At 35.2% G+C, this 13,247-nt stretch overlaps 2 protein-coding genes across 4 annotated transcripts in view; both read right to left on the bottom strand.

Moving 5' to 3' along the window:
- The window catches only part of LOC112058364 (uncharacterized), a 41,727-nt gene extending 35,654 nt beyond the window's left edge, over positions 1–6,073 (bottom strand). Inside the window, exons 1-2 of one of the 2 annotated variants that reach the window (XM_024099135.2) lie at positions 5,087–6,072; positions 2,123–2,203 (exon numbers count right to left, since the gene is read on the bottom strand). In XM_024099135.2, coding sequence (XP_023954903.1) covers positions 2,123–2,203; positions 5,087–5,873 — 868 coding nt within the window. In that variant the 5' untranslated portion in view covers positions 5,874–6,072. Of the gene's footprint in view, positions 1–2,122; positions 2,204–5,086 lie in introns of both variants that reach the window. The other variant, XM_052888146.1, reaches the window with a different exon arrangement.
- Positions 6,074–7,062: 989 nt separating this feature from the next.
- Positions 7,063–13,247, bottom strand: part of LOC112058365 (hypoxia-inducible factor 1-alpha) — a 135,901-nt gene continuing 129,716 nt past the window's right edge. For both annotated transcript variants that reach the window (XM_052888141.1, XM_052888140.1), the window contains exon 12: positions 7,063–12,882. In XM_052888141.1, coding sequence (XP_052744101.1) covers positions 12,304–12,882 — 579 coding nt within the window. In that variant the 3' untranslated portion in view covers positions 7,063–12,303. The remainder of the gene's footprint in view (positions 12,883–13,247) is intronic.

Genomic DNA, 13,247 nt, shown 5'->3' on the forward strand with positions numbered 1-13,247 from the left:
TTGTTAAAATAAATTTTTGTTGTTTATGACGCGACTAAATGTTATTAAGACAGTTAGCCACCTTTGACCGCCTCAGTTTCGTCGCGCTAGTAAAATATCTATAGTATACAATCTTTGACTAGCACAGTCCACTGACAATATTTAAGTTGGTAGATTTCCATTAAAGAAATTGTTGATACACATTTTGTTAATAATGAAATAATGTGAATCTTTAAGATTATAGCTTAAACTCCTTCGCACACAAAATAATAAAGTCAATAAAGTAGGGTAAGGCTGCCTACGGACTTGCCATGGCGTAAGTCGTACCCTGGCAATATGACAGTATTTCCTACGGGACTGCCTTATTTTACTGCCTTTATGTGTATGTGTGAGAACCCTAAGATTTCTTCAGTAAGTGGCATACTACCACAGCTGATGACCTCAGAACATTACCTACTATGAATAATATATTGAATAAATACATTAAAATGAGTAAGAAGTAAGTTGATTATTTCATAGACGACTCTTGTATAGTTTGCAAGTACATTAACTTTAAACGACAATAATATTAATTACTCTGGGTTGAGCTTTTAATCCATGCGAATTTTTAGTAAGTACTTAATTACTATTTTTTAAACTTACTTTTTATTTATTCATATAAAATATAAATAATGCAACTAATCATGCAAGAAAGATACAAATGTAAATACCTGCACCTTCATGCATTTAATTAATATGACCAGCTCGACCCTTTTGGCTCTAACACGCATATTTTCAGCTGATGTGTGGTGACCTTCTAACTTATGCAGTTATACAATTTTAGTCTCAAAGCTGATATAAATAAAAGCTTGAATCGCGAGAACAAAACGCAGCGGACGTCATAGCGTGGTTCGCTGTAACGCCGAGGTTATCTGTCTGGGTCGGGCGAAGCACGCAACTTTAATGTACTTAGAAGAAGATAAGATGGCTTTGCATAATGGGTAGACTTAATAAAACGGCCCTAATTATGATTAGTTTCAGCTTGAGAAAAATTATATAGAAAGACTTGCATAGACCATTGTCTGTATTCGATTTGTAAAAGAATTACCTACATGACTCGAGATTTTTTAACCATCGGGAGCAACCCAATAAGCTTAACTTGAGTACATCGTCCTCGACCCCCCCCCCCCCCCCCGTCGATGTACTTAAGTTAAGCTTGTTGCGTTGCTCTTATCGATGATTAAAACATCTCGAGTCATGTAATTCTTTTAGTCATATTTCCTAGATTTCCTGTACTATAGGTCACTTTGAGAAAAACCTTTATTATCGTTACGACGACCAGGACTTTCTTTTAGGGAATTTTAAGCTTTGATCAAGCAGACACAGGTTAAGAACCTTAGGGTGATCATACTTAACAACAGAAACATGCTTTTCAAGGCACAGTGTTCTAGCAACATCAAGTTTCTAACAGATTATTGAGATTAAACATATGTTTGATGTTTAACTAATTTTGCTGTCAATTTCTAAACACAGCCTACCAATACGTAATCAATTATTGCAAGAAATCATCCTTCTACGTAGACGTACAAAAAATCTATTAATAGCAAGTACCTACATATGAGAATACCTTCTAATGATAGACAGACTACAGTGTGATTATACAATGAGTGATATAGAAATATGAATGAAAATGTGTCGATGCCAATCGCGCGGATACTCTGAGAGCTGGTAGACATTTCTAAAGATGTAATTGAGATTATTGAGGGATTTTGTACAACTTGTTCTATGTTTGTTTCACTTTCTTTACATCATTCATACAAAAATACAGATTTCGTTATTAGTCTTAGGGTGCTTTTCCAACAGAGATGTGCTATGCAGCTATGCTGTGAAGATGAGAAATCTTCGCTACAAAAATATGTGATAGTTTCTGCTCGAAAAACATGCACCACTCGAGCTACGAGTATGCGATGACGGTCCTTCCATATAAAAACATAACTTGTTGGATCCGTTACCACCAGTGCTAAGCTATGTGCACCAATGAATATGATTGGTGGATATCAAACGCATCCATAGCAACGTAGCGTAGCGTAGGTGGAAAAGCGCCCTTAGTCAGTTCATCGATTAGTCACTTAAAATAAGAATGAATTGATTGTTAAGACTTTACCATTGATGTTTGTAGCAGGGCCCATGCTGTTTGGTCCCTTTGGAAAGTAACCATTATGCTGGCGAACCGCGTCTAGTTCAGCTGAAAATAAAAATTAAATTTTTAAAATTCTAAAGGTTTTCAGGCGGTTGATTCAACCTTGCATTGAGCTATTGAATGTCTGTCTGTACCTTCGTCCATGTGGATTTCCGTTTATATATAAGCAATTTCATTAAACAAAGCCTTAAATGCAATTGCCAGCATCAATTGTTTTTTTTTTTATACTTTACAGTTTATGCAATAAGCCAAAAAATATTCACCTTTTGAGGCGTATACTTTTTGTAGACATGGTAAAACATCATCCTGCAATGCCCTCTTTAAAATCATAAGATATTGAGTTGCATTGTTTTTTTGGGCATGTAACTTGATGAGTTTGGTGTCATTGAGTCATGCAATGTGTAGGCGACACAATATTTAAATGTAACAATATGACCTTATTTCTGGTGTGGGTTGCAAGGTTAACACCTGATCCTAAAGCTTTTGTTTGAAAAAATATATCACTAAGTATATTATTTTCAACAGTGGTTATGCAATTTTTGAACAGCATAGCTATTCTTTAATGAGTGTGTCTTGCCTGTTATGACGTATGGAGCGGAAACGTGGACACTGACGATTGGCCTTATCCACAAATTTAAAGTCGCTCAGCGAGCTATGGAAAGGGCTATGTTAGGAGTCTCTCTGAAGGATAAAATCCGGAACGAGGAAATCCATAGGAGAATGAAAATAATTGATGTAGCCCAAAGAATTAGCAAACTGAAGTGGCAGTGGGCGGGCCATATCTGTCGTAGAACAGATGGCCGCTGGGGCAGACGTGTTCTGGAGTGGAGACCGCGTACTAGCAAACGCAGTGTAGGACGCCCTCCAGCTAGATGGTCCGACGACATCAAGAAGGTAGTGGGAAGTGGCTGGATGAGGAAGGCGGAGGATCGTGTGTGGTGGCGCGCTCTCGGAAAGGCCTATGTCCAGCAGTGGACGAATACAGGCTGTTGATTGATAGCTATTCTGTGAACAGCCTTGATTGATGTTGAAATACAACATTTTATTTAATAATCCTTTCTTTACAAGGTTCACAAGTGCAAGAACTTTTAACTGCAGGTATAATGTATAAAAATCTTATGGCAAAATGATTGTGGATTCCCCCAAAATGGGTCTACAGATGTTAATAATTGATTTGGTTATTTATACTTATAACAGACCCGGTCAAGCTTCACTTTGAGTTATGTGCACTTCTTCCCTGTCCCTACTCTACACTACTCTACCCCTACCTTACCCTGACCCTACCCTACCCTGCCCCTACCCTACCCCTACCCCTTGACTCTTAAATGTTTGTATGGGAAATAGAAAAGGTTTGTATTTATGGTTTTCCCGGCAATTATTCTCATTATCTCACCTTTTAAACCTTCCCTATACCTCCACGAACTTTTCAAGACCAAGATATGATAAATCTGTTCAGCTGTTCTCGAGTTTTAGCAAGACTAACAACCAGCAATTCATTTTTATATATATAGATAGTATAAAGAAGGTTAAAAAGTATTTTTCACCCTCCTATCCCCATCTGCTTTTTCTAATAGTGATTTAGTATATGAAAGAAATTTTTATAAATGAATCTTCAAACATCAAGGAAATACAAAAATTCATGTATCCATAACCACCCATGAGTGAAGAGTTGTACATAAAACAGTTAATTGTACAGAAATTATAGCATTCCTTTCCATCATGCTTTAATTGACATATTAGCACTTATCCAATAGCAATTGATGAATTAAACATTTGCTTCACTATGAAACTATACTTGGGTTTTACTTTCACAATTTTTTTAAAGACCATTTTTATACATTGCTGGATTCATATTTGATGTGTGAACCATTACAATGTCCAAATGTGTGTTGTTAACTAAATAATAATATCAGTAAAAAATAATAATATCAGTTTTGGACTAGTTTAATTTCAGTTTTATTACGTAGAAATACAGGGATAATATATAGCCTATAGCCTTCCTCAATAAATGGGCTATCTAACACTGAAAGAATCTTTCAAATCAGACCAGTAGTTCCTGAGATTAGTTCAGCAGTAGCTCTTCAGATTAATAATATTAGTATAGATACACTAGCTTACTAGCTTTGTTTATTGCTTGAATTTAGGTACTCATGCACCAGATTGAAGATCTGCAGTGAATTCAGGTAACGGCTGAGAGCTGTCGTTTTTGATTAGACTATAATAATAATAAATGTAAATTTTGCTCACCAAGCCGATCAAACTGATTCATATAGACCGGCTAGAAGAGAACTGTTAAAGAGGATATGCTCAGAAGCAGATGGAAGCTCTAAAAGCATAGTGGGTACTCCACTAGGACTACATACCATTAGTTTAATAGCAATTGTCAGCATATGGCAGATTATGGAATCGGAGTTGTCACTATGCATGCAGGAAAGAGCATTCCAACAGTCTGTTTTAAATGCTATAAAAATCTGTTCTACTCTTTGAGCTGGTCTGTGTGAACGGACACTTGAAGGTTACTTTCAAAGAACTCTTCAATTTGTGCTCTATATTACTCCTGCTAAACACTAAACTTGTTAGGAACAAGTTTACTGTTTCAAAATACAAATTTTGTTTATAAAAAAAAACAAATCACTTCAGGCAAAAGGAAGTAAAGGAGTAATCCCAGAACTTAATACCATGACTTCTGGACAGTAAGTTTCTAACTCAATCTGATGTAAAAACCATCACCAGCTAATTTTGTAAGCAAATAAATTGTAATGGAGTAAAGTAACTAGAAGAGCAACTAATCAATATCTGCCAGGGATCAGGAACTGAGGGAAAACATTGGAGGCCTTTGGGCAAAGTGATAATCAAACAAATACTTATAGTTAAAGGCTAAAGATTAAAATTTTTTATAATTATTAAGGAAATGAATATTCAACTTACCTCTCATCTCCTGTAAATCCTTATTCAGTCTGTCATTAGCCATTTTGAGTGCAGATATTTGATCTAACAAGCAAGCCAGCAAACGACCGCCCACCTGACTCCCAGACAACCCTGAACCAGATTCAGAACCAGACTCAATATCACCATTAGCAGGCTGAGCTACATCTGGTAGGCCTCCGACACAGGGGTCACTGAATCTCCGAGCTTGGCTAGCATCGTCTTTATCATTTTGCGTATCACTGTTGGAGTTGGTGTCAGCCATAGACGTGACTATCGGCGGGAGGCTAGTGAAGTCCTGACTGTCTGTAAAGTTCTTTGGCTGCAAATAATTGTTTTGACTCGTAGGTGTGGCGTCTGCGGGCGTACTGGACACCTCTTCGGCTTTATTCTCGCTCCGACGTCGAGGTCGCGGTCTTTGTACCTGCACCCCCTTATTTTCATTCTGTATAACGCGATAGTCGGAGTAAGGTGGCAGTGGCATCATAGGATTGTAGTATGTAGGCAGAGATGGCAACGATAGTGGCTCCGAACCATAAATATTGTATTTGTAACTATCGTATCCCGGAGAAAATTGTGAACCCGGCCATATCGTATCCCTGACCGTAGGTCCGACAAACGAGTCGTACATTTCCGAACTGGGTGTTGTTTCTTGTATGTGGCTCATAGTTCTGTCGAGCCACTTCGATAAGTAGGACCCACGGCTGCCGCGAGACTTTTTCCGCTTTCCACCGGAACCGTTGTTGTTGGATGGCAATTTGCCATCCGATTGTTTTGGTGTGGAAGCCATGAATGTGCAGAAATATGACCACTTACAGACAAATGTAGCACTTTAATCTCATCACAGCAAATAGATTATTTAGTTATAATTTATTGCAATTACACTAATGAGCACATAATATTGGGATTGTATAAATTATTTTACGCTAACGGCTCCACAGTCCACTGCACCACATAAATTCGTTTACAAACTGACATTTTTTGTCAAATGTCAGCAATGACAGTTGAACTTCTTGTCAATGTCTGCCTTTGAATGTCTCCGTCTATGGTCATATGTTATTATTTTTAGAGGGAAAACTTTTAGACAAGTGGGAAAAACAATTTGTTTCTTACGAATTTACTTACCTCCTTAGACCATCTTACCTCTCTTGAAATTATGGACAATACTCAAAATTCAAACGAAATACATTTATAAGTTCTTCATACAAAATCCTAGCTAAAATACAAACCTTATTCATTTTCCTTATCTTCTTTAAATATTAATTCTTTTTAAAACGCCATCTTATTTTGTCATCAATAATTTTAGTGTACTGTTGCTTTAAGAAAATGTTGATAGATGGCGCCTTCAGGCTCCACCCGAACTTTACAGTCATTTTTTGATAAAGAGTTTTAAGTGAGAGAGTAAACAACATATAAACAAAAATAAATAAACATGCGTTTTCATACTTTGTTTAAATAATTTTTTGTTTGTGAATACATAATACTACCTATATTATAAGTATTAAACTCAGTTATTCCAGTATTTGCACTACAATTTTGAGAATTTACTCCGATTTTTTTTTATTTGGCGGGCGGTTTCAATCTCTTATAGTCAAACTCTACCTATGTAATACTAAATTGTACAATTACATTTAAAATTAATATGATATTATAAGGTTGTAGAACTATGCCTTATTTCAGTTAGGACAGTTCAGTTTTTGCCGCCTGATGGATGTTTAATTTTGCCATCTTCGACGACGACCTCTAAAATTCGATAGTTACCATAGTAAGACTATAAAATTGTACTGTTTAGTATGTACAGTAGATGTGAAATATTAAAATTTTCAAGAAAACCTTCTTCATCAAAAAGTCTTAAGTTTTGTAAGGCTAACTTTTTATGCCAATTTTTGCTGCCCCAGGAAATCTGACGCCCTAGGCTCCCGCCACCTACGTAGCCTGCTAAATCCGCCACTGGTTAGACAAAAAAAATAAAACAACAATTAGGTATAGACAGAAATTTAATCTCAAAATATATAAAAGAATTTGATTTATATTGTATTTACAACACACATTTTTGTCCGAATAGAAATAAAAATACTTAATATATTCTCAATATTAGTAAATTTACAAGATTTTTTTAAAATTGTTGAGAAGATAGACGTAATCTATGGCACAGCGGCTTTCATTCAAGACACAAACATTTTTAACTTTCAAATAAGTAATATAAAGTAAAGGGAAAGGAGAGTGGCAGTATGATTTTTATTTTAAAACAAATACTAAAATAATAATTATATTACTTATACTTAAAAACATGTTACTTAATTATAATGCATTTTCGCGATACTTGGACTTTATATCAACTTATTTAACGCATTTTTCTAGTTAAAAAAAAAAAACTTTTAACTATAGTACTCTTGTTCCATACCGATACTTAAAAGTATGTCAGCCAAGTTCGGGAAATGTATATTGGAGCTCCTGGCACTATTTGGGTACACGAATGAATTTCATTTTTTTTAACAAAACTCGCCAGGTTGTTCAATAAGTGATGTTCGTAGAACGTTGTCACCACATTCTACTAATTGCACTTTACCTACTTATTTTACTTTCTTAAAATGTCAAAAAATTGAATGAATTTTCAAGGAAAACAAGTGTACCTACAATGTTAATTAATAGATATATCTAATTAAATCCAACTAATATTATGTATTAATAAAAACTAATTTATACGTGTAGTTACGTACATAAACTATCGAGATTTTAATAATAATTAAAAAAAACAATTGCATATAATGACGTTCGTGTCATTCTTGTGTGACGAGTAAACATACATTGTACTTGATTGTGTACATGACATAAACGATTTTATAGCGTCATATTTCTTTTTTTTGCTGGCAACTCAACACATACATATACATATGCTTGTGTGTGTCTATGACGAAAGAAGAGTCATCGCTCTGAAAATAACATCTTACATTCATAGATAAATGTGAGGTGGTGCCAGGTAAAAATTCAAATTTAGTGTTTGTACAAATGAAAGTTCTTTATGTTAGTTTAATATAAACCTTCATATTTAGGGCAGATGAGTTATTTTACTATTCTCAATTGTACGAGTTTATGTATTTTTCGAAAAAAATGTAAAAAAAATATACTGGACCAAACCACACATTTAATAAAATACGATACGCTGTTACAGTATTTTTTTCTATTAATTTAAGAAACATGCCAACAAAAAAATTAATAGTTTGTGGATTCTAAGCACTGTCAAATTTTTGGTCAGGTAAAAACTGCATCTTTTACATCTTTGCCTTACAGAATAACACCTTTAGTTTCTCATCAGTTTCATTCTTCATGGAGATAAACTGAAATAAATATAAGGTACATTTATTCGAGTTAAGGTACCTCTGTATATTAACCCCACAAGAGACGATTTTGATAATACCATATAAAGCCCGACGTACACTGGCGGCACAGCACGGTAAACCTTTTTTCATTGATGAATAATACAAAAAATAAAGTGTGTGTCAGCTCCGACGCACAAATGGAGTTTACTCTTTCAGATCGTCTTTCTAATGTCTACGGTGGAAGGTGCGCAGACTAAGTTGCGCACAAAAAAAGTAACGCTGACATTCGTTCATCGAATTTAACTGCCCACATTTTTTTCATACTGGGGGCTACATATGAAAAATCGATTTTTAAAGAGTAAACTCAAAAAAAAAAATCCTCAAAGTTCCTCAGTGAAATTTCAATTTTTTGTCATTCCTACTATAAATTTATAATTTTATTTATGTTCGTTACATGAGAACACGTTGCAGTGTCGTGCCGTCAATTGGCGTAGGCCCTTATACTACCGAGAACTCACGCATAGTTATAGTTATTCTATTTCAGGAAGACGGTTTGATTTTGAATGTCAGCACATGCGTGTTTGTAAACTAAAAGAACATCAGAGGGCCTAGTGGTTTGATACTGTTACCGTCACGTAACGTAAACGCGAATTTCTAAGGAATTGAAACAGCGCCATCTAGTGGCACTACTGCACAACTGTTTCAATCTATAATATAAAAATGAATCGCAAAATGCGTTGGTAAGCGCATAACTCATAAACGCCTGGACCAATTTGGTCAATTTTTTTTTTAAATTGTTCGTTGAAGTTCTAGGATAGTTTTTACAGCGAGCAAAATTCGAATAATTGCCGGAAAAACCATAAAAATAGCCCTTTTCTTTTTCCCATACAAATGTTTTTTAACTAAAACGTAGTCAATTTGAGCTTTATTGTTATTGTATAAAGTTCATATTAATAATAATTAGAAAACGGGGTAGGGGTAGGGTAGGTAGGGTAGGGGTAGGGTAGGGTAGGGGTAGAGTAGGGGTAGGGTAGGAGTAGGGTATGGGTAGGGTAGGGGTAGGGTAGGGGTAGTTGAAAGTTTACATCGAGTTTCACGCGGACGAAGACGCGGGCATCCGCTAGTTCCATATAAAATTTGCGAAAACGTCAACGTGATAGTAACAGTATGAAAATATTGAAAACTCCCACTAGGCACACAGAACAGACGAACACATTGATATATTTTTAGAGTGACATTAGAACCCGTTTACCAAATAGGTAACCGTAGATACGGACTCTAAGCTGCTATGCTAACGCTCTTTCAAACGAAAATAGAATACTATACTTATTAGAATAGTCAAATATTTTTTTTTTGTCATTAGACAACTGAATATGATTCTTTGGAGGTTAGAGGTAAAGAAACCCATCTCGTGAGGTTATTTTGCTAAAAAAAGCATCTGCTTGTAAGATTATATAATTCAAAATTCAACCAGAATTAGTATCACGAAGTACGAATTTAGGAAATGTAAATTAAGTGTAAGTATTTTGAGATCGACATTTAATTAAGAAAGGGTAGAACTGTAATTAAAGGACATGGTCAATTTCAGATCACATTCTAAACACTCATCCATTTTATCTTTTTAATTTAACACATTTTAACGGACACTTTTTCGTACAGAGATGATTTTCCTCACATCTACCCTCTATTATAGATCATTAATTTGGCCAAGCAAAAGTTGCATAATTAGTTCCTTACTTCTAGCTGAGTATAATAAATTTTGATCATAATACAATAAAATAAACATTTGCATTTGATATCGTATACTAAAATAGTCAAATTCTTAACATATTAAATTTAAATTATAATAACATTTTTAATAATAATAATAAAAACTAATATTTTATATTTTTCTTCAAACATTTGTGTGTATATTTTAGTTTTACAATTATAATTCTTAAAGCCAAAATTCAGGAAGTACTGCAATAATAAAAAAATGTTGGTGAAAATATATAAATTGTAACTAATATGGAAGTGACTTATTTAGTTTTCCTTTTCTGTGAAATAATGGGGTGTGATAACTAAATTAAAATCGGTTAAAGTTCTAAGCGTTCAAATATTTCCGAAAATTATGACGTCTTATGTTTATTATTAAGTTAACTTATTTGAATAAACATCTATTACACAATTAAGTGATAGAACTCACCCAAACGTACCCCTGCAAAAAATTTAAACGCTTATGCCCTTTTAATAATAATTTTATCAAAATTGCATTCACTTTCGAGATTAGTTATAAATAATCAACATCTCTATCCGGCCAAAAAAGATATTTAACCGTGATTGTAAAGTCACTTACACTTAAGTTACACCCATACCTACATTATTAATATACAAAATAATATGTATAATATATAACATACTTGTATACTCTTAAGACATTTTTCACGCTAAGTCACATCAATTTATCACCGAGGATTCCACACCAAAAATCGATTTATATGCTTAAACGCAAGCCACACTGCGATCTAAGCTAAATTAGTTTTAGCCCTCGACTACAATCTCAACTGATGGATAATTGATGATGCAATCTAAGATAGAAGCGGGCTTACTTGTTAGGAAGAGGATAAAAATCCACACCCCTTTCGATTACTACAAGACATCGTGCCGGAACGCTAAATCGCTTGGCGATACGTACGTGTGTTCGGATAGGACGCATGGTTGCCAATGAGTTGGGTAGCATAACACAGACACGTCTCAGATCTGTCCATATTGATGGACAAGGACGACAGAGCGACAAAGCTTAGCTTACTGCCGCTTGACAAGCTACAGGCGAGTTTTTCAGCGCAGATTGGGTGCGGCTATCAGCATCATTCCGTCAACTATTCGTCTTTACGATTTAGCTTAGCTTACGGTCCGATAGTTACTAAAATAAGGCTTAATCGCGGTGTGGCGTGAGTTTTACTTACACTAATAAGATATCTAGATTCTATAAAATTCATCAAAAAAAGTTAACAATCGCATGACTCGGTTATACACAAACCTAACCTAAATTGACAAATATATAAAACAATATACTGATATCTTCAGGGAAAATAAAGACAATAGTTTTAGATCTATTACAAGAAGGTTTTGTGTGTAACCGAATTAGCACTAACTAGCTCCATATTTTGTAACTTTTTTGACATTTGCCATTGTGTCAATTTTTTTTTTTGTATGCTGGCAATAAGGACTATTCGCGTCTTACGTTCAGTTGACTACTTATATATAAAGATACAATATGTGGAAGCAGATCTATGTTATTAAAAAAATAATAAAGGTCGATTGCGCTGCGATCATAAAATACGTTGGCTTTCAAAGGTAACTATGAGGACAGAGCGTGGAATCCTTTTGGATTGTTTAATTTTTGACCCTGCATTCGTTCGAGTGATTCCTTTTGAACAGAAACGCTTGAAATCTTTTTCCACGTAGTGGCACATGGCGAAGTCAGCTAGGACTTTTTGTTGGTTGAGTTTTAATTGTTTTTGTTAGCACTTCGTGCTAGTTAACAGAAGAAGAACCTTAAGAAAGTCCACTATGGAAAGCCTTGCCAATAAAATACATAATAATATATTCAATCTTCCTTTGAGTTAGGTAAAAGGTATTAAATTTAGTAGAATTTGTGCTCAAATGAATGAAAATTATGTATTCCGTGAAATTAAATAATGCGTCTAAAGTTTATAAAGGAAAGACCTTAGGCTTAACCACTTGCCACTCATATTGGAATGTTTGTGCGAAGTTGTGAATAAAATAGAGTTCTATGAATTCCTAACATATTAAGATGCGAGAATTTCATCGGAAATACTAATACAGTATTCAAATCCTCCCACAATCACCCAACGGAAACGAGAAATCACTCTTCAATCGTACACCCATTCGAAATGCTTAGCCTAATTTAACATCATCAAATGCTGTGAGCAAGTCGCTTGTGTCTTGCAGCATTTCCGAATCACCCCAGAAGTCAGTGGAAGTCAGCGGTATGTTTGAGTCGAGGATCATCTCCGTCGCCTGCATTGGGAAGCTGGGACTCGACTGCATCTTGTTATTGAGGTATGGATCATAGCCTTGCATGACTCCGGATGGTGAGAGAAGTCTACCCGGGCTGTACATTTGGTAACTGCCAGCTGGTGACAAGGATTGGGGAGTGGAATAGGGGCTTAACACGCGATCCTTTTGCGCCGGACTCAATGCGGGACTGTAAGACGGTGTCTTGGGGCTCGGCGGTATTGAATACATTGGACTTCCTATATTTAAACTGAGTGGAGACATAGGGCTTATTACTGTGCGTATAATATTGCCGCTAGGTATTGGTGTATTGGCACGCATCATGTTGTTCGGCGTCGATTGTATGATGTTGATGACAGGGATCGGGATGTTCTTGTTGTTGATGTTGGCGAATGTTTGATAGTTGTTGTTGTTGCGCAGTTGCTGACGGTTCTGTTTCTTCGCTTGCTGTTCTTTGTCCTGTAAAACACAAAGTAAAATGTTGGTGATTTTGTATGTATTGTTCATTACATAATGTATATTTGAAAAAAGGCGAGCGATGCACATTGATACGGAAGATGTGTACGAAGACACTTTAAGGATAATGAAGTATTTGCTTTAACCTTGAAGCTCGACTGACCGCGGCGATGTTGGTTATTTTGGATTAACTTACATACCTAATTCAATCAACGAAAACGTGTTGAAAAGTAAACTGAAACAACAATCTTTACCGCCGTATCCAATTTATTAAAAATATTGATACATGATATTTCTCTAAGTAGTTAGTTCCTTTAATATATTTCGCTAATTTGGCATTCCTATTTAATTTATTACCTGGTAAGTTG

This window comes from Bicyclus anynana, chromosome 21 (genome assembly GCF_947172395.1).
Source record: "Bicyclus anynana chromosome 21, ilBicAnyn1.1, whole genome shotgun sequence".
NCBI classification, from domain to species: Eukaryota; Metazoa; Arthropoda; class Insecta; order Lepidoptera; family Nymphalidae; genus Bicyclus; species Bicyclus anynana.